This window comes from Empidonax traillii, unplaced genomic scaffold, assembly GCF_003031625.1.
Source record: "Empidonax traillii isolate 1590-97213 ecotype Southwest subspecies unplaced genomic scaffold, ASM303162v1 scaffold634:size670481, whole genome shotgun sequence".
Lineage (NCBI taxonomy): Eukaryota > Metazoa > Chordata > Aves > Passeriformes > Tyrannidae > Empidonax > Empidonax traillii.
Window position 1 is genome coordinate 214,317 of NW_020955827.1, and position 20,078 is coordinate 234,394.

At 37.8% G+C, this 20,078-nt stretch overlaps 1 protein-coding gene across 8 annotated transcripts in view; it reads left to right on the plus strand.

Annotated features, from left to right (window-relative positions):
* LOC114065274 (ankyrin repeat and sterile alpha motif domain-containing protein 1B-like) overlaps positions 1–19,805 on the plus strand; it is a 216,822-nt gene extending 197,017 nt beyond the window's left edge. For 5 of the 8 annotated variants that reach the window (XM_027899039.1, XM_027899037.1, XM_027899038.1 and 2 more), the window contains 5 exons: positions 5,458–5,544; positions 10,052–10,189; positions 16,514–16,681; positions 17,890–17,978; positions 18,089–19,805. In XM_027899039.1, coding sequence (XP_027754840.1) covers positions 5,458–5,544; positions 10,052–10,189; positions 16,514–16,681; positions 17,890–17,978; positions 18,089–18,128 — 522 coding nt within the window. In that variant the 3' untranslated portion in view covers positions 18,129–19,805. Of the gene's footprint in view, positions 1–5,457; positions 5,545–10,051; positions 10,190–16,513; positions 16,682–17,889 lie in introns of all 8 variants that reach the window. The other 3 variants (XM_027899042.1, XM_027899043.1, XM_027899036.1) reach the window with 2 other exon arrangements.
* Positions 19,806–20,078: the final 273 nt, after the last annotated feature.

The window sequence follows — 20,078 nt, forward strand, 5'->3', positions numbered from 1 at the left end:
GGTGGTTGGGCACTGAACAGGCTCCTCAGGCAAGTGGCCACAGCACCAAGCCTGACAAAGCTCCATAAGCGTTTGGACAACACTTTCAAGCACATGATGTCATTCTTGGAGCTGTCCTGTGCAGGGCTATGAGTTGGACTACAGTGATCCTTGTGGGTCCCTTCCAACTGAGGATATTCTTTGATTCTATGAACTGTTTAATGAAGCTTCATAAGCCTTAAACAAGTAGCAGACTTATTTATGCAGGTATGATAGTAGGTGGCACTAATATGTATTTTGAAATGTGCAGTCTGATGCCATTTGGACTTAATAGTTGCTACCCGTTTAGGAAAAAGTTAAAAATCTTATAGGGAATTGGATTCCAGTGCATAATTGAATAGGAAAATTGCCAGCTACAATGTTCATATAGCTATTAAAAACCATTGTAGGACTGAACTAGCAGATTCATTTGCAAAAGTAAAAAGCCAAGATGAAAACTTAAGATTTTACAGGCTCATAAACTTGTACTCAAAATTTCTTTATGTATGAGATTGTTAGTGACTTGTTATAGTTGAATAATGTTTTTTTACTGTGTATTTGCAAGATCAAGTATAATTACATACACAGTAAAACCTAAAAAAGAACAAGATTTCATTTTAGCTACTGTATGAAATCTGAATAATCCGGTTATAAATTTATGTATAAGTACATTGAAGAGGTCAACATGGCAAAGTAGAATACCAGTGTATCCCATTTCTTCTTGGCAGGTAATATATAAATGAGATGAAAGCGTTTTCAGAGTAGGCTGGATTACAGCATGTGCTATGGTTTATCAAGTGAACGTGTGAACATCGTACTTGGACACCATTCTATGTGTGTTTCTGAATTTCTTATTTAACTGCTTTGTGTGTGTGTGCTCAGAGATACCATGTTTTGTACACTACAGGAATGTTCAAAGGGTGTTGGATTAGTACTCTCGGTTCTGCACAGAACAGGAACATTGTGGTACAATCCTGTCTTGAGAAGGTTAAAGGCCCTTCAGAGTTACAAGATTTGTATTCGCTTTTTAAAAATAAACTTCTAGTTTATTTTACTTTATTCAAAGAACAAATTCCTCTGCCTCTTAAACCATTGTTAATTACCTTGATTTGTTAGGCACACTGGCAGAGTGGATCTCAAATTAGTTGGATTAGTTTATATTGAAAATAAATGTCTAACACTTCTGCACAGCCTTTAACTCAAAATCAATATATGGGTGGAAGTGCTTTACGCACTTAAGACAATTTTATTACTACTGTACTACGGAAATGTGTTTAGAGGCTTGATGTGAGAATTGTATTTTTTTCAGTGAAACTAAAGAAAATTCATAAATTATGAAAAGCACTCACTTCCTCTCTGGCACCACTGCTCTTGCATCCCTTATGACCTGTTCAGAAGGAGGAATTGGGAGCAGCCCTGTCCAAGCCTATGCAGGCTTTTGACACTGTCCTATATAATGGCTGCAGAGCGTTCAGATGCAAACTCTGAGTCATAAATTCAGACCTTTTTTGTAAAAGCAGTCACTGTACTAACCAGGCAGTTATGCAGATGATGCCTTCCACCTCCTTCCACTGAACTGATCTCCACTGTGGGTGCTGAGGGGATGAAGCAGCTTCATTGCAGCAGCTGCACCAAAATACAGAGACCACTATTCCTGATAGTCTTTATTCCAAAGAGGAAGAGACTCTCTGTCTTTTGGTGGAGGTCTGGGGAACCTGCACATATGTGACATTAGATTTAGGATGGTGATGCCTTCTTCTATCTTCCTCTGTCAGCAGACAAGCCTGCTTTATGGTTCTTGAGTTATACATAGCCTGCTTTCATGTAGTTACTTACCTGTCCAGCATGAAGTATTTCAGAGGTGGGACCAAAGCTTAGTCTCTCTGGCATTGCAGACTGCAGCATTGAGACTCCTGGCTGTAGGAGCACTGCACCCATGGAGAACAGGGCATGCACATCTGTCCTTATGTTGATGACCGGCTGATCAGTGACAGGCACTGGCAAGGAGCCTAGAATAGGCTTGCTGTTCATCCATTTGATTCTGCTGAAGAAGTGTATTGAAACAAAGAGCCAAAGTTACAGTCACAAACAATGGAGTTCATAGGAACTATGACCAGTTCCAGGCTAGTGAGTACTTTCCCAAAGACAGTGTGCTGTCACTATGATTGCTTCTATATGAGATGAAATATAATCTTACATCTCTGATATGAATACGCCTTGGAGCATTAGACCATATGTCAGCATGCACATGACATCCAGTGCCAGCCCTCAGCTGTGACTCCTATAACTTTGGCTCAAGTCCATCTGCTTCCCATAGAGACACCAGATGGACAAGAATATTTTGTTATCTCACTGTGTCCTTGTGGAGTTGATATGGTGGCTAGAACCTGAAAAGCCCAAGGAAAGAGAATACTGGCTCCTGTGTTCCAGCTTCTTCTCAGATTCTGGGCACAGGCACAGGCAGAGATGCCCACTTGGCCTGCACAGAGATGTAAAATGTCTGACCAAGAAAGCTGTGGGACTTCATCTCAGCATCCTAGAATTCAGAGCCAAAGCACTTACAGTGCCTGAGTGAGCGGTATTCATACTGTATCTCTGAAAACTACACATTCTGGCAGACACCTGCTCCATTAAAAAGAAAGGAACAGCAAGCAAATAGTATGAGCTCACCATGATAAGTCGAAACTGCTGAAGCCTGGAAACTGCTTGGAAATAATAATTATATGGTGGACTTCAGTTACTGTATCACTGAGAATTGAGCAGGGGAATAGAGCTGTGTGTTTTTCTTGATGGCACTGTCATAATAACAAAGGATGTTATTCCACTGCCCAACTGTTTGTTGCAATGGGAGTACCAATGGGGAATTGTTTCCCAAAATCTTAATTCTACACTGGACTTCAGTCTTCCAGAACACCTTTGCACAAATCCTGGGGGTTTTATACTTTATAAGCTGATGAGGAATATCCCCTGCTCCTTACCAGCTGAGACAGTTTGGGTTAATGAATTACAAATGTCCATCAGTCTGATTCATTTCCTAATTTACCAACTGTAATTGAATAGCTCTTGATGAGCTGTTCCGCTCAGATACAGTCTTCTGGCAGTTCACAGCCTCGATTAAATACTAGAGGTCAGGTCTGGTCTAGACAAATCCAGGTGAATGTGGAGCAGATAAGGAAGATGATGAAATTACAAACTACTGTCTAGAGGAAAGAGGACACCCAGATAGTTGGTAGATCATGACCTTGCCAACAGGAAGCTTCAACTTTATGACAAATGCCAAACAGGGAGAATTAGACCAAAAAACTAAAATGTGAACTTAGTAGCCATGTTTGTATAACACGTTGACGGAGAAGGGGAATTTTGCTGCTAAGGAGGCAAGGGAGGAGGTAATTACAATAATCAAAATGGGAGACAAAGAGCTCTTGCATGTAGCTGTCGGGCTAGAACAAAAGCACAAAAGTTGGATGATTGCTGGGTTGCCAGATGATTAAAGTGATATTGTCGTATTTGTGACTATTTTGTCTAGTATAAGCATATGCGGGGTTTATTGCTTGTTATTCTGATGGATGGACACACTGCAGCCTCCATACAGGCACTCTCGTGCTTTCTGTGTGCTGAAGTTGAATTTTATGAAAAGACTCATTTGAGATCTATTACAGTGACACACACACATATGCACAGGTAGGCACTTGCTCTGCTTTTGGCAGGGCTACCATTTCTTTCTCTGCTCAGTTCAGAGATATGCAAATCGGATTAGTGTCTTTCTTCAGATTTTGTTAAAATTCTTCACAATGTTTTACCATTTAAGCTGTCATTTCTTAAAAGTGCCTAGAATTCTGGCTGAAAGGAGCTTTCTCCGGGATGAATTGACACTTGATTGTTGTCTCAAGTCTCTCATCATTTGATATGGAGAGATCCAACAGTCCTCTCTATTACACGGATGGGTGGGGCTCTCATTGAAACTTTAATTAGAGGTTTTAGTCTTCATGGCATGGAGATTAATTGCAGAATGTAGCTGGATGTGTAGCTTTGAGTTTCATGCTGGCAAAAATGGAGTCTCATTTGATTATGGAAGGATTGAGAGCTGATAAGGAGACTTGATTGTAGGATTTTGGTGGGTTTTTTTGTTCATTTGTTTGGTTTTATTTAAAGCTTTTGTTTTGCTCTCTAGTGTTAGCATCACTTATTTTTTTAAAACATATTTTCTTCAGTTACAGTGTGTGTTTTCAAGCCTATAACTATACTTGTTTATTTTTCTTGGATAATACAAAACCACCACTGCCACTTTTGTTCAGCTGCTCTAATGATCTTCCTAAATGCCAATTCTAGACCTTTCAGCATGTTTATACTTTCCTTCTGTGTGCTGATGTTTCTTCATATTTACCTGTAACTGAAATTACTCTTTCTTCTCAAGAAAATATTTGATTGATCTCTGTGATTGTTTGAAAATGCTCCCATGAATAAGCATTTTCTGAATGTTACCTAATTCATTTATCTACAGTAGTTCTGTATAGAATAGTCCATCATTGTCTTCAACCTTAAAAGAATTCAAATCAGCTGTAAACTATTATGCCATATTTAGTTTTTTCTTTGGTTGGTTTTGGGGTTGTTTTAGTAAATTTAATTTGTAAACAACATTTTTTTCTGCAGAGAACTTAAACCTGATGCAGATATTTGCCCAGTCTGTTCAGCAGGAAATATCTTTGCTATGTGCATCATATTGAAGGCACACTGAAGTAGACTGGCATAAAAGAAAAAACAATCTTCTAGGAAGGCATGAACTGTAGGTAGGAGAACCTGGCACTGAGGGAATGCAGAATGAGCCTCCATGCTAATTCATGTGTAAAGCATCTTCCAGTAGCAGCTGCACTCAAAGTGCAGACGGTCAGACGTGACAAGATACAATGTCAGGCTGACGGATTGACTGGCAGGCCTAGAGGGTTGCAGGGATAGTTCATGTCACAAATGCAACTACAAGAAGGCAAAAGAGTGAAGGTATTTCTAAATAACAACTAATTACAGAAAAGAAATGGTACTACGAGAGGTACCGCGCTGTTGGTTTTTACAGCTGGGAAGGGCAGGAGGGGAGGGAGGTAGCAACAGATGGGGCATAGCAGGTAGATGTCCTAAGCACACACGTTTTGGGAAATGCTGGTTCCATGACTGGTCTGTCTAAGCCTGGCAAAGTTACTTTATTCTCTTCTCGTTGTGCTAGGAAAAAAGGAGAACTTTTACCATCCTTACAACAAAATTAATGCTTTTGGTTTTGTTTTTTTTTTTTTGGTTTTGTAACTGCAAGGCAGGTGTTTCAAAAGCTCGGAGCGTATTCAGCTGAAGAAAAAGTAAAATACTTGTTTAACTTAGGTATTTTATCAGAAGAAAAGAACACTGTTCTTGCAATGCAACACAAGTCTAATAACATCTTCATTTTGATTTCAGAAGTCTACAGAACAAATGAAAAAAGTACCAACCATTGTCCTGTCTGTCTCTTACAAAGGAGTCAAATTTATTGATGCCACAAATAAGGTATGTGTAATTTTTCAATACTAGCTTTTATTTCTCACAACTAGGAGAAATAGTAATTCCTGTAAGGCCCAGGGCAGAAAGGGGACAGATTTGCATTTCGCGTTTTCCTCTCCTTTTTTTCTCCTCTTCTCTCCCAAATGGATGTAATGTCATTGACATTCTTCAGAAATTCAGTCTGGAGGACAAGTGAAGCAGTTTTAATGGCTTATTTGGAGAACATTGTGTCCAGCGTTCTTCCATTAAAAGGCGAGCTTATCACAAAAGACATTTGGCAGGGAGCCTCTGTGGAATCCTTTATATTTATTTATTTATGTGTTCATTAATATAATTTGGGCGAATAATAAAAAAAAAGTCTCACTGAAATAAAGATACATGGTTTTATCCAGGGCCAGCCATTTTAAGAATAAGAAACATGAGCCTTAAATGTCCTTTGAAAAATTCTAGAAGCTCTCTGTGAGCTGTTTTCCTGGCACTAGCCACTTAACTCCCTGATCTGCAACACCTTCTTAGCAGTTGTTATTCCATATTTTTTTCATCTTCCTGTGTGGCAGTGCTCCTGTGCTTTGTTTCTTATGTTTTAAAATACATCCAAAATCTTAAAACAAAAAAACCAAACTAACCAAAACCACAAAAGCAGAAATTGAGAGATCAGAGAACTCAGTGATGGATAGAGCAATGGATTAATGCTTAGGCAAAGTAAAATGTACAGGCTCTGTAAGGAGGAGTAAAGTAATGTGTGAATTTCTCTTCTTTGGATGCTTAAAGGGGCAAAAAAATGCAATCTATGCTGATACTTTCATATGAATAGAAAATAAATTATCTTTTCTGTTATGTGACTAAAATTCACTAAGCAGTATAAAAAAACCTCACAACCCAACTACCTGACTAGGTTAATAATGAATAGAGTGGCTTTGTGTTGCTGAACATTCCGACCATACAGTACATCTAACCCAGTATCCATCAAACTTGCCAAATCAATCAGGTTTTTAAAGAAAACTGGGTTTTAAGTGAAGGATGGAAGCAGATTTGTGAACTTCTGCTAGAGTTTGGAAACCACATTTAGAGTTAGAAGACAGCACAAAAGAAAAAGTGAGGTGAAATTACTGTTATGTCAAGTCTGGCGTTTGCCAGAGCAGAGGGGCCAGGGATTCCTGTCAGCTCCTTTTTCTTCCGCTGATTCAAAACTGAGCTTCTACAACCCTCATTTCCTTTATGTTCTCTGATGTGCAGGGCATAAATCAGGACATTGTAATGCTATTAACTCTAACTTGGATAATGCTGTTTTCAGCTCTTAAATCTCCTCTGTAGCGTAAAGGATGTAACTGCAATGTCCTTAGGTTTACCCAAAAAAAAATCAGGAGAACAAAAGGAGCTTCCCATGTCTCTTTGTACAGTGCATAGACTCTTACGTAAGATGGAAACTTGAAAGAAGTTTGGCAAATTGCGTTAGATGACTCCGCACGAGTCCCACTGAAATCTTATGCCTAGTAGCGCAACAGATGTTTTTGATGGAGGTAAATAATGCCACAGTCCTGTGTTTTTTCTCAAGTGGTAGATTGCTTTCTCTCCAGTTCAAAATCTGCACTGCCTTTCCCTTCTGTAAAAACCAGGTAATAGCCTGCAACTCTCCCAGAAGCGTTATCATCCTTGTCCACAGTGTGCTGTTCCTAATTCCTTCAAGACCCAAAACAGATTAGCACTAAGGTGAGATCCTATTCAGACTTGTACTGCTTCCATATGAGCTTATAGTTGACAGCGCTGGGCACCACTTAGCAATAAATGCATACTTTTTAATTACAAAAATAGCTAGCAGTTCTGTGCTTGAAAACTCAGCTCTCATGGCTGTTCATCCTTTTCCTTTATACCACCAAGCTAAGAATTTGTATTCCAAGTCATAGCAGGCAAAGTTTCAGGTGATGAAGGGGCCCTGACCTCATTCCTCGACAGCTATTTCAGTGGCGCCTTGAAAGCTTGGCATGACACCACTTTGACATGACACCATTTCTTTGCAAGTGAGGCCAGAAAGAAATTGCTGCTTAGGAAAAAGCAGACTTGGAGAATTTTCTTGTGGCTCACTCTGTCTTCTGGGTGAATTCTGCCAGGAGGGAGATTGGCTGGCACGAGGTAGGCGAGCAAAAGGAAGGTTGCTTAGCAAAAACCTGGTCTCTCCAAGGTATTTCCTTGGCAGGACCACAACTGACTTTCAGCTTCCCTGCTTTTTGAGAAACCAGAAGTTTCCCTTGCCAAACTGAGAGACAGTTTTAGAACGACAACTGTACAGTGTCAGTCAATGCCTGAGGAGTGTACCCAGAACAGTGAGCGGATTCACAGCGTTCTGCTTTCTACAGAACAAGACTATGGGTCTACTGAAATAGTGACCCTAGGAAGCAATAAACACATGCACTGAAAAATGTTTGATTTTGAAAGGAAATCACAGAGGATGTCCTATAGCAGCTAGGAAAAAATTCAGCTTTCATCCAGAAGATTCAGTTTAGTTATACTTTATTTTATTTAAAACAAACTTGATATGTGTATATTTCTAAAATTCACTTGGTTTAAAATTAAAATACTAAAATAATCTCTTTGAGTTTTGACTAAAGTGCAGATCCCTGCATCAACCCCAGGTCACCTAGAAAAGTTGCAGCATGGCAGAGCTCTTTTCACATATGCTGCATAAATTCAGGTGATTCCATTGTGGCTCATGATTTGGCATAAATACTTCACATATGATTTTAAGACCTTCCAAGATTTAATTCTTTCTGCTTTCTAAACTACAATGTTGTCAACATCACATCAATTATAGCGTATTACAGCTCTATCTATCTGTGGATATCTAAATCCCCGGTTTTGGTATAATTCTAGTTCTCATCAGAATCTTTAGTGAGGGTAGAAGTTATCAATTTGAGAACAAAGAAAATAAAATGCTTCGAGTAACATAAAAAGCAAGCAATTGTTAAGCAGAGATTATTCATGTCATTATAAATTGGCATATATTGAAACATAAGTACTGGTTTTGTCATTTTTATGAATAATGCATTAAACAGAAATAATCAAGTATGTTGCAACAATTTAAGAGGATTATTTCATTTCTTCATTAACAGTTTCCTTATCTCGGTTTTTCCATAATTTGAAATTTGGAATGTATTTTATTAAGATTTTTCCTAAGCCATGATTTCTTCAATTAGATATATTACTGGTTTTTTGATAACTTGACACCTACATACAAGGGGGAAAGTTGCCACTTAGCAAATGAAAGAAGATATGACAAAGCATCTAAAGTGATTTAGTTACATATATTAAACAAAAAATTTAAAAAAAGAGGGAGAGGAAAGGAGGTGGTAAGGAAAAGAGAGGGGCGAGGGAAAACCAGAGATGTTCAGAGATTGTTTGAATGTGGACAGATGCCACCAAGGCAAGCGGTGGCTGTGCAAGGAACTGGGACACCACGGATGTCACATGTTTCGTGATGCAGTAGCGATGTCATGCTGCAGGCTTGATCACTTTGGGCTTTTGTGGAAATGCTAGAACTACAGCCAGCAGGGCCACAGTTCAGAAAGCATACCTGCTAAGTAAATTCCTATTCAATGAATCATTCTTCTGTTGAAATAAACCCTTTCAAATGCGTGTGTTGCTGAAGCAAGGCCTAATCATAAGCCACTCTGCAGTATCTTCTTCTCTGGCTTCATGGTTCCTTTGGCCTGAACACAATAATTACATATCAGCAATTTCTGTAATGAATATTCATAATTTTCTCCAAAGCTTTAAGACAGCTTTCTTTTATTTCATCAGACAGACATACCCCACCTCTATCTCAGTAGTGTGCTATAGCTTACATTGGCTGTTGCAAGTAGTGTGGCTCGGTGCATGAATGGTTTCATTTTCCTATATCTCTCTTACAGGATGCTCTTGTCAGTAAGTGGAGAGAAACTGCCAGATCCTCCTGTAGTTATCTTTTTAGTAATCAGAAGTCTTTCAGTATCTCATGGTTTCAGTTATAAGTCATGTTTGGTGTTTTTTTCTCTTGAGAAGGTATAGCTAAAATTTGTCAAACACCACATGCAAAAACCTGGCTATTGAGCCTGCTAGGTTTCACCAGATCCTGTCTGTCAGTAGACTGAAACAGTGTCCCGTTTTGATCATTGCACAAAAAACCAGCAACTTCATAAGATGCCCATATAGTGCTTTGAAAGAGTATTCATAGCTGTATGGCAGGAAATAGGATTCTTTGTCAACAGATACTAAATAAAATGTACAAAACACAAGTGGCCTCATAGGCAAGACTCTAAAACATAATGGTTTTCTACCAGATTTTTGGCAATTGAAGAGGGTCAAAATTCCAAATACCTACCTAAGATCACACACGGGGTATATTGAATCTCTTCTTAGTATGACATTTCTGAAATACCTCAGTACAGCAGATCGATATAAATGGGAATCTAAACCCACACCTTCTACAGCTCTTTTAAATTTAATTCCTAAATTGATTGCAAATATTTTTTTTAAACAGAATATCATTGCTGAACATGAAATCCGTAACATTTCCTGTGCTGCACAAGACCCCGAGGACCTTTCTACATTTGCGTACATCACTAAAGACTTGAAGACTAATCACCACTACTGCCATGTATTCACTGCGTTTGATGTGGTCAGTTTATAGAACATACTTCATTTAATAGTTCTTTGTAATAGTAATAGTTATTTAATTCTTTTTAAATGTTTTCAGGGTATATGGTGATTAATGGAAGGTACTATTCATTTACCACATGAAAAGAGTAATGGGATATCAAAAGGACATTTCTGGAGAGGAGCAAAGATTTTCTTTGATATCTCATTTTCCATATGAAATAACTCATCTCTGTCACCTCAGCTGTTGACTGTAAACTTAATGAGTAGCTTTTCAGACAAGTCTTGACATGTAATTCTTATGCTACAACCTTCCAAGTTTGTAGCAAGCAGTTTTGGCCACCCATTCTGAAATCTCAGTGCACACCAAATAAACAAATCAGAAAAGGGTCCATGTGCATTATATACAGTGCTCATTCCTGCCAAGAGGTAGGTTCAGGAACTAAATCAAACTATGTTTGCAAGGTGTCCTGCATGTTTTACTGCATTGTACTGCCTGGGCAGTCAGGGAAGGACAGATTTGATGACATCCAGCCTTTTGGGTTTTCACCCTTGTGTGTCCATCCCATGCCCCGCAACAAGCCGTTAGAGGGTCGGAACTTTCTTCAGGGAGCCCTCTGAGCCTGGACACATCCCACCTTCTTGAAGTAGTTGGAGGCTGCTTTTTGGACCGATTGGTCAGATGTTACCACCAGGAGTGATTTCTTCAGATTTATTTATTTATTTTAAACTGCAATAGGGTAGGTTTAGATTAGGTATTATGAAGAAATTCTTCACTATGAGGTGGTATGACACTGGAACAATTGCCCAGAGTGGTTGTGGATGCCCCATCCTGGAAGTGTTCAAGGTCAGGCTGGACAGGGCTTTGAGGAACTTGGTCTAGTCAAAAGTGTTCCTGCCTGTGGCAGGAGGGGATTGGAACTAGATGATCTTTAAGATCCTTTTCACCACAAACCATCCTATTATTTTGTGATTATTACCCTGCTGTTCCATGACTTTTAGTGTTTCATTGTTAAGCTGGATCAGTCCCAGTAACTCATCTCTCTAAGTGTTGTTTAGACTTTTTGGCATTATACTGAATAAACTGGAAAACTGAAGCTTCTTCTGCAAATGTGTAGAAAACGAATGAGAAGTTTCGTATTTGCTATAGCCAGAGAACTGAAACACAGATCTGAGAGAGAGCACACAGGTAGCTAACTGCGTATCTTAAGACTTTCTAGGAATATTTGACTACTACACTGAATCTGAAAGATTTGAAATGTCTGTTACAACAGAAATTATTATTATTTGACGGTTCCTCTCTTCTGCTCTTCTCTCTGTCATGTCAGAGGGAGTTTTAGCTTGACAGTTAGGAGAGATATAGAATTTGGTGAAATTTTATTTTAGCAGCAGCTTTACCTTTTAAAAAAGATGTTCTTTATTTTGAAAATAGCAAATTAATTCTTTAAGTGTTATTTCCTTGTTCCAATCTTCTTGCCTACGTATCTCAAAATGTTATTTCAGCATAAGTCCTTAGAACTCCTATTATTTTGGTGGAAAATTACTCAGTTCTTCCTATATTTATGGTTCTCAGATGGGGATGCACAAATTATTATTGTTTCAAGAAATCATGAATATATCAATTAATCGGTCATGCCGTTTTCAGCTAAATTTGGTGAAATAAGTAGTAGCTACAGTTTTTAGGCCTAAGATTTATTGTCCAGAATTTTCAGGAGTACTTGCACTTTGAGTTGTGCACAAGAGAAATTTAAGGTGCTATTAAAACTTCAAAATTATTCAAGAAAAAATATTTTAGTATAGTATAATGTGTATGAATTCTTGAAACATGATTACATGAATATAAATAAGTTTAAGAAATAGAGGTGCCTGAATGGCAGCATTTTATTTGGGACAGGGGGAATAGTTACCATTGCACATCAACAGCATGTTGGAGAATTTAAATAACAAGATGTACAGGTAGGTTAGAAGCAATTTTAGCATTTTGGTGAGTGCTTCTGTTGTTTAAATTCTCTGTGGGCATTTTACTGTCCACAGGGAGTAGAAAAAACTTTAAAATTGTGTTAAAAATAGCTAGACGACGGTCAACAAAATGTTCCATTTTATAGATTTTAGTGATAAGTGAATCAGCTGAAATTAAACTGATTGAGTGAGGTTATTATTTCTCCTCATCCATTTAAATACTTCTTAATGGTTTTGAAGTAGTGCAGTTTCATTTATAGGTTTAATAATCAAGCACAAACACAGACTCGGGTATATAGCAGATAAAATTCATCTCCTTTCTTGGCAAGGGAAGAAAAGTGATCCAGGAATAATTACATTTTGCTCACTTCCTGTATCTAAGGAGGAGCATTTAATACCCCAAGCACTTTAAACAGCTATTTTAAGCAATACAGAAACTTTAATGTCAAACTGTTGTAACTTAGTTTTCTCCTGCAACATAATCCTCAGTGGGGTGTTACCTACTCAAATATTCCCTTTTTGTGTTGTTTTATTTCTCAGGATCTAGCATTTTTCATGCAAGTACAAGCTGTATAAAAAGTAGCTAGATATTGAGAGCACAAGCATAGAGTGAATTAAATTTTCTATTTGAAATCTAATGCTCATGTTAGAGCCTGATCTCCCAGTTTATGATAGATGCAATCCTACTCATTTGCCAATGGATAGAAATCCAATCATTTCAGGAAAAAAAGACGTTTTAAATGGTAGAAATCCACAATAAGGTGTAAAAATATGTATTTTAAGTTATATATATTATGACAATACAATATATGCAATGTTAGGGAAAAAAAAATCACTCTCAGGTCTTTCAGTTTCTTGGGAAATGTGGACAAGAACAATTTATTCGTAGATAGGGAAGTATTTTAGTAATGTAAACCACCAGCATTTCTGATACTATTTCAGAATAGTTGTACATGTAACTTGTCTACTCAGAGTTAAAATTCTATAATCAAAATTGCAAAAAAACATCTTGACCAAAGAATATTGAAGGAGACATGGTTTGGGAGAAGAAGAGGATTTATTGCTCAATATTTGAAATCCACTTTCATTCACTTACTAAATAGGCTTAAATCTACCACTGAAGGATTCCCCCTGGAGAAACAAACCATCATAACATCCTAAACCCCCATAACCATCCCATACCAAAATCTGGTTCGTGTACTGGAGACACACAGAATAATTTCTATGGATATTCTTTCATTGCCCAATGCACCTATGAATAGAAGACAACCAAAAAAGTCAGTTAAAATGTAAGAAAACAATTAGCCATTGTAATAGGTTGACTGAGTTAAAGTGGCTGAAGAATCCTGACTCAGACTTGCACTGGGGCATTGAATTGTAACATCGCAGAGCAAACAAGGCAATTGACCTCATTTCTCATCTCCCAGAAACTGTTGGTTAAAGGCCTTAGCTTACTCACTTTCCTTCTCTGCTGGACTGAGCAAGGAGCAGGATTGTAGCAGCCTTGGAAGCCCCGCAGTCCTAAATGGTTTGCCCCATTTCTAAAGAGCTTGATGGGGTTCTGTAAAGGTCAGTGTCTTCTACAGCGGCCAGGGGCTCTACAGCTTTGGTGCTGAGCGTCTTTCAGGGAGGCAGACCTGTATCCTTCCTTTTGTGCCCCCTGTCAAAAAGTCAGATAGTTTCCTTACTCCATCAAAAGGATTTCCACAATGGATTTTGTGGTTTGGTTTTCCACTCCTATTCCTAAGGGAATCCTGCTCTTACCTCTCCAGTATAGCCCCTGCAAGAATCTGTACCAACTCTAATCCTTATAATCCTGTCCCAGTGCTACAGGTGAGAAATACCTCAAACCAAGCTTATTTACCTGTGGATTTTTTTTTTTTTTCAGAACACAGTTGTTCAGATAAGTTCTTTAAACTTTACAAGGTACAATGTTAAAGCCCTCCTTGCCTCCATTTGCAGCCTTCCCTTTGTCAAGGCTCTACCGCAGTACACAATGTATGAAATTTATGTACCAGTTACAGTTCAGTTTGCATTTTGGATATTGAACAGAATAGTGAATGTTCGGTTTTATTTGCTATATTTCAAATATTTATTAACCAGAGAAACAGTTACGTGTTTCTTATGGCTTTCAGGCTGCAGGCAGGCCTATTTTTTTTATTTTACAAAGGAAAACAAATTATAGTGGCTTCAGATGGGATGCAGGACTCAGACTAGATTTATGGCTCAGCATGTCAAACTTTTAGTCTGTCTCCACGCTTATCTTAGAGATTTTCAAGCCTGTCTTGGTGACGTTTTGGTAGCCCTCACTGGATGGTGTATTTTCTCAGTCCTACTAGTATTGCAGCCTGCATTTTCTGCAAGCCGTTACCACACCCTGACCTGCTGATGTATTCCTTAGTAATAATGTTCCCCACTCTAGACAATCCCATGATGATATAGTATGCCCTTTTACTGTCACAACAGTTGATCCTAAAGACATCTGTCTCTAGATTAATATTCTTGTCCTACTAAAAAGCACGCTCTATTTCAAATGATATTATTCTCTACTTTTTTAACAGTTATACTCTGTTGCTCTTAATTCTATAGCCAGTATTCTGCTAAAAGGCAGAGCACTTTATAATAGCCTCTTTAGTTTTCCTTTTATTACAACACTGGCAAACTGCATCCTCAGTGTTTCTCAGTCCTGGCCAGTTTCCCTTGGAGTTAAAGGGGAGATAATTTGGAGACTACAGCTATCAAATCAGGCGGACATTTTTATTTGGGAAGCTATGAAACTTTGGCTGACTTGCTGTTGTAACTGCAGTTGTAACAGCTGAGAGCATGTCCCAGTGGAGGAGTATAATTGTTTTCTTTCTGACCTAACACAGGCCAGAGCTGGCACTTTTATAAGAAGCTCTTATAATGAGCTAAATATGCCAAATTTTGCCTATACTATCTCACATGCAATAAAAAAGGGATTGAATTTCTTCAGGGAAGTGAAAGTGCAGGGCATGAAATAAAATGCTTATCCCTTTAACTTTGTTTTAACGATTGAAGGACAAATTGTGTACTTCCAAGTGTGTTGCATTGCTTTCTGATTTACTGCAAATGTAACAGTTAGACTTGACTAGGTGAAGACGTCTTATTTAAAATTGTATTAGAAACGTGGGCATTTTAAGGGATCACCTAGTTTCAAAGCAGTGCAGAATTGCTTCCAACTACGGGCTACAGAGGTTGAGGGAAGGAGAGGGTAACTTCTGAATCACATCAAAGATTTATGAATAATTCTAGGGGGACTATAGGACTTCATAAGGAGGCAAGCCTGCAGGCTTGCATTTGCTCTGCAGAGATTCAAAACATTACTGAAAAGTTAGTAGCCCAGAAACAGGCTCTAATTGGAGCCTAAAAATAGGCTCTAGTAGGAATTCAGAAATAAATATACCAAAACAAACCCACAAACCTGAGGAAAAATTACCATAGGAATTCACTTGCTGTTTAGATTAAGGTTAAATTTGAAACTTGCAGTTGCTTTTCCATTGATGTAAAACTGTACTGAAAAAATATTAACCAATCCTCTGATACCTCATTCATGCTTTATAAATCTTTCAACAGGTTTTCTTCCCCATATTAAATGAGGATTTAAAGCATTTTACCTATAACACTAAACTGATTAGGCTTAAGAGCCTGACTTCTCTGGTTATGCACACTAACCCCCCTCCCCTTGCTTACAAGAGTGTTCTTACATGACATTTTAAGCTCAAACAATTTTACTTCTAGAAAACAAAACCATGAGAAGGTTTCTCCAGCACTTGAAGCACACATCCAGAGTGGTGCACTGACTTTCATGCCTGCCTAGCTGCACTGCATCTGTGAAGCAGAATATACACTTTCAACACTGGCTTTTTTGTCCTTTTGGAAGCATGACACCAATGCTGCCGCCTCCTCCCGTGCTGTTTGGTGAGCATCCCAAGGCGTGTAGCCAGGGAAGCAGCACGAGAAGGACAGGTCAGCAGAAGAGTTTCAAAACAGAGCGAGGCCGAATGTCACATAGGAGCAGTAGTGCAAGAGGGGTGGGATCATGACAGCAGCAGATATGGGGTGATCTGGGAAGGTGGAGCGGTTAATGTACTTGTTCTGAAAAGAGATGGCACATATTCCCGTTTCCATGAGACAACGTTTTCAAGGGTTTTAGAAGTAATTACTTTCAATACAATAAATTACATGTAGATTGTTTTTAATCAATGAGAAATCAAATGACAAATGTAAACATTACAGAGACTGTATTACCAGCATGACTTTAATTATTTACATTGCAAATCACTTCTGTAGACAGTACTACCCCACTTCATGTCTCTAACAGTAATACAACCTCACTCCAATTTTAACTGTTTCTGTTTTGTTCCAGAATTTAGCTTACGAAATCATTCTTACACTAGGACAAGCATTTGAGGTGGCCTATCAGCTTGCACTACAAGCACGAAAAGGGGGCCATTCTTCAACCCTCCCAGAAAGCTTTGAAAACAAACCCTCTAAACCTATTCCCAAACCACGTGTTAGTATTCGGAAGTCAGTGGTAAGTAGAAGGTAGTTATGCATGCAAAAAAAACCAAAATTCAGCTGTACAGTTAAGAGTTTATATATTAGAAGCTGTACAAATAAAATATGTGTTGAGTCAGAAATGCTCCATTGTGTCAACTCTGCTCATCAGATGGCAGGGTTTGTGTCACCTCAGCACAGGCAGCTGTCTCAAACAACTGCTTATTTCAGATTCCTTCAGTTTAAGATGTTGCTTGGCTAGTGTTGTGTATCTGTCTCTTATAGTAATTGCAGAGCTTCAGTTGATTCGGTCTAATTCCAATGTATTGTGCTTTTTTAAGTGCTAAGGATCACAGCATACCTCTCAAATTCTGTGGTTCCATGGACTTTCCTGGTGTCCTATTGAGAAATAAAATATGCACCTAACTCATTTGGAACATGATCACTGCATACGTATCCTAATCAATTTACAAATCCAAATCAACTTACAACTATCCTGTCAGACCAAGCAACTTCTTTTCATACCCTTTTCTTTTTTTTTTTTTTTTTATCCTAACCAGAACCTCCTATCCCAAAAATGGAATTCAATATACCTTTCCAGTATTAACCCCAGACTCCTAAGAAACCAAGCTCATTGGAGCCTACATACTGATTGTCTTTAAAGGGCCCTCCTGAAGTGCAGAGATGACAGAGAAATATTCTTTTATGGTAGAACTTTTAAAAGAATCATGAAAGCTATTTTAAATCAAGTGAAAATACAGGCCTAGGGTGATTTTGAAGGGAAAGGAGAAAAATGACTGCACACTGTATCATATTCACTGGCTATAAAGTGAGGACTGTACTCTATGATATTTAATTACTGGGTGAGAGAACGGGGGAAAAAAAAATTGTATGATTTTACACTTTGTCATCCATTGCCACAGAATCTTCCTCCATAAAATTGTAAGTAGGAACGTTTCCTGATGCTATCGTCTGTCTCATTAGCAAACAGACTTCTCAGGATCGAGCGTGGCTTTAACGAACTATGGTGCCCTATAGCTTGGGGGTAGACACAGCTCTGATCTCCACAGGAAGAAGAAGGCAGCCGTGAGTACATGGGAGTGTAGACACCACCATACTCGCTGCTGTAGGACTTTGTCCATTCAGGATTTGTTCTGTGTTCTGTTGGTTTAAAGAAAAAAGTTCTGCTGGAGCTGCTGTGCACAGAGATGGTAACCCGTGTGTATGTTTGCATTTGTCTTACAGCAGATAGATCCATCCGAACAAAAGACTCTTGCGAATCTACCGTGGATTGTTGAACCTGGACAAGAGGCCAAAAGAGGCATTAATACCAAGTATGAAACTACAATTTTCTGATACAAAACTGTCCCCCCGTTCCTTGTTGTGCCTTGCACGCCAAGCAGTCACAGCACAGCCTTTCCTTTATGGCAACGTTTCAATCCAGCAGAGAGGAAGACTGCACTGTATGGTGGCCTTGTAACTAACAAAAAAGGCTGACAGTCATTTCTGGTGATGTTCTTCTTCCTGCAGCACTGACAGAAGAATGACACTATATGAAGACTTTTAAAATTACAGTCCACAAGAGGAGTGAGAAACCTTATTTTTCACGCAGTTCTCCCTTGTGAATCTGCCACAGTGCTTTCTTTGATTTCTTATTTTAGAATTCTACTTTTTAAAGAAAAAAACCAAAAGGTCTCTAAACTAATACTAATGCTGCCTATGAATAGAGTATTTGATTGGGTTTTTTATTTGAATCCTGGCAGTTTTTAATTGAAATAGAACCAGAATTAATAAATAGATTATTTGTGAAACCACTGAATCATTAATAATTACTGTGTTGAATAAGGAACTCATTAAAGTGACGAGAAATTAGGTACCCTGATTTCTGTGTGCGCTGATTTTATATGTAATAATTGATGTCCTTTGATCCTCTACAGAAATAAGAACCTCTTGCACTGTAGCAAAGGATCAGAGTTTTATGAATGGTTAGAAAAAGGTGTATTAGTAATGCACAGAAAACATTTATTAGATATTTTTATGGAAGAGAAGTACTATAGGAAAACATATGAATATTTATGGAAGGAAGCCAGATTAATTATGAGAAATATTGTTTATTTTAAAGTTCAGTAAACGACTGCTATTGCAGCATTATGAAAATTGTAAGACTTGTAGCATCAGTGCACTGGATGTTCCATGTGATCAGTCTGGAATGAAAGTGGAATGGTCATTCTACTACACCTACATATAGTTTATGCAGTTCAACATTGCTATAGCCATGAATTCTACTAGTATTTTTAAAAAATAATCTCAGTGGTTCTAAAAAAAAGTCAAAACCATGGATTTTGCTATCAAGATTTCTGTCACAGAAAGCTTGTTTGGAAGAGTGTTGATAAAATTCTATAGCAAAACATTTTCTAAATAAAAATATCGAGAAAAAGAAAAAAATTCCAAAGTAATAAAAATGTTTTCATGAAACAAAAGTTAAGCATTTGCTTAATATTTGATTAAATAAGATTTACTTACTTTTTCTTTGAAGTGTTTTAATTTTTTTAATGTCTGTGGAGTATTTGTATAATACCATGATGTATATTTATGTAGAACTGAAATTATAACAGTACAAATATCATTATAGGAGAAAAATGACATTTTAACGTATATTGTTCTATCCAGTCAAATTGTGAATCATTTTGAAGTTCATTATAGAGATATTGAAAAATTGTGTGGTTGTCTTAATGTTTTTTTAATTATTATTTCATATCCAGCTGAGGTTTTTCAGTTAGAATCATCAGTTGGTATATTCCAAAAAATGGATAATTGAACTTGGTTTAAACCTGATAATTGTATATGATTTAGTTACACCTAATCATAGCGCTGAGTGATGACATACTTTTAATACAGTATTCAATTTACTTGAACAAAATAGTTCCTTGTACATATTTTTGCCTATTCACTGTTGATATGTACTTAGTCAACTGACAGTAAAAAAATAACACTAAAAATATGGTACCAAAAGGAAAATTGTATAGGAGAACAGTAAATAGTAGCCTCACTGCAACAAAGACTTCTGTAAATATGCTTGGGCTTCCAGTTATAAATTTTGTAATTTTGTCATTTATTTATATCCTATAAAAGCACACAAAATAAAATGAAGTTGTACAGTCCCAGCGCTTTGTGCATCATTTTATCATTGCTAAAGGAAATAAGTGGCCTGATGCAAAGGATACTGAAATGCGTGCAAGGTCCTCCCCTGCCATTTCCCTGAGCTTTGGATCTTGTACTGAGCAAATCCAGAAATTGCTGTGGAGACAGTTTTGGTTTGGAATACAGATTTTATTTACATATGGTAAATACTTCACTCTTTAAAGTCCCTAATTAACTGATTCTTCCATGCACTACTCAACTGCTGACTTCCCATATTTAATTGTACCCTGTAA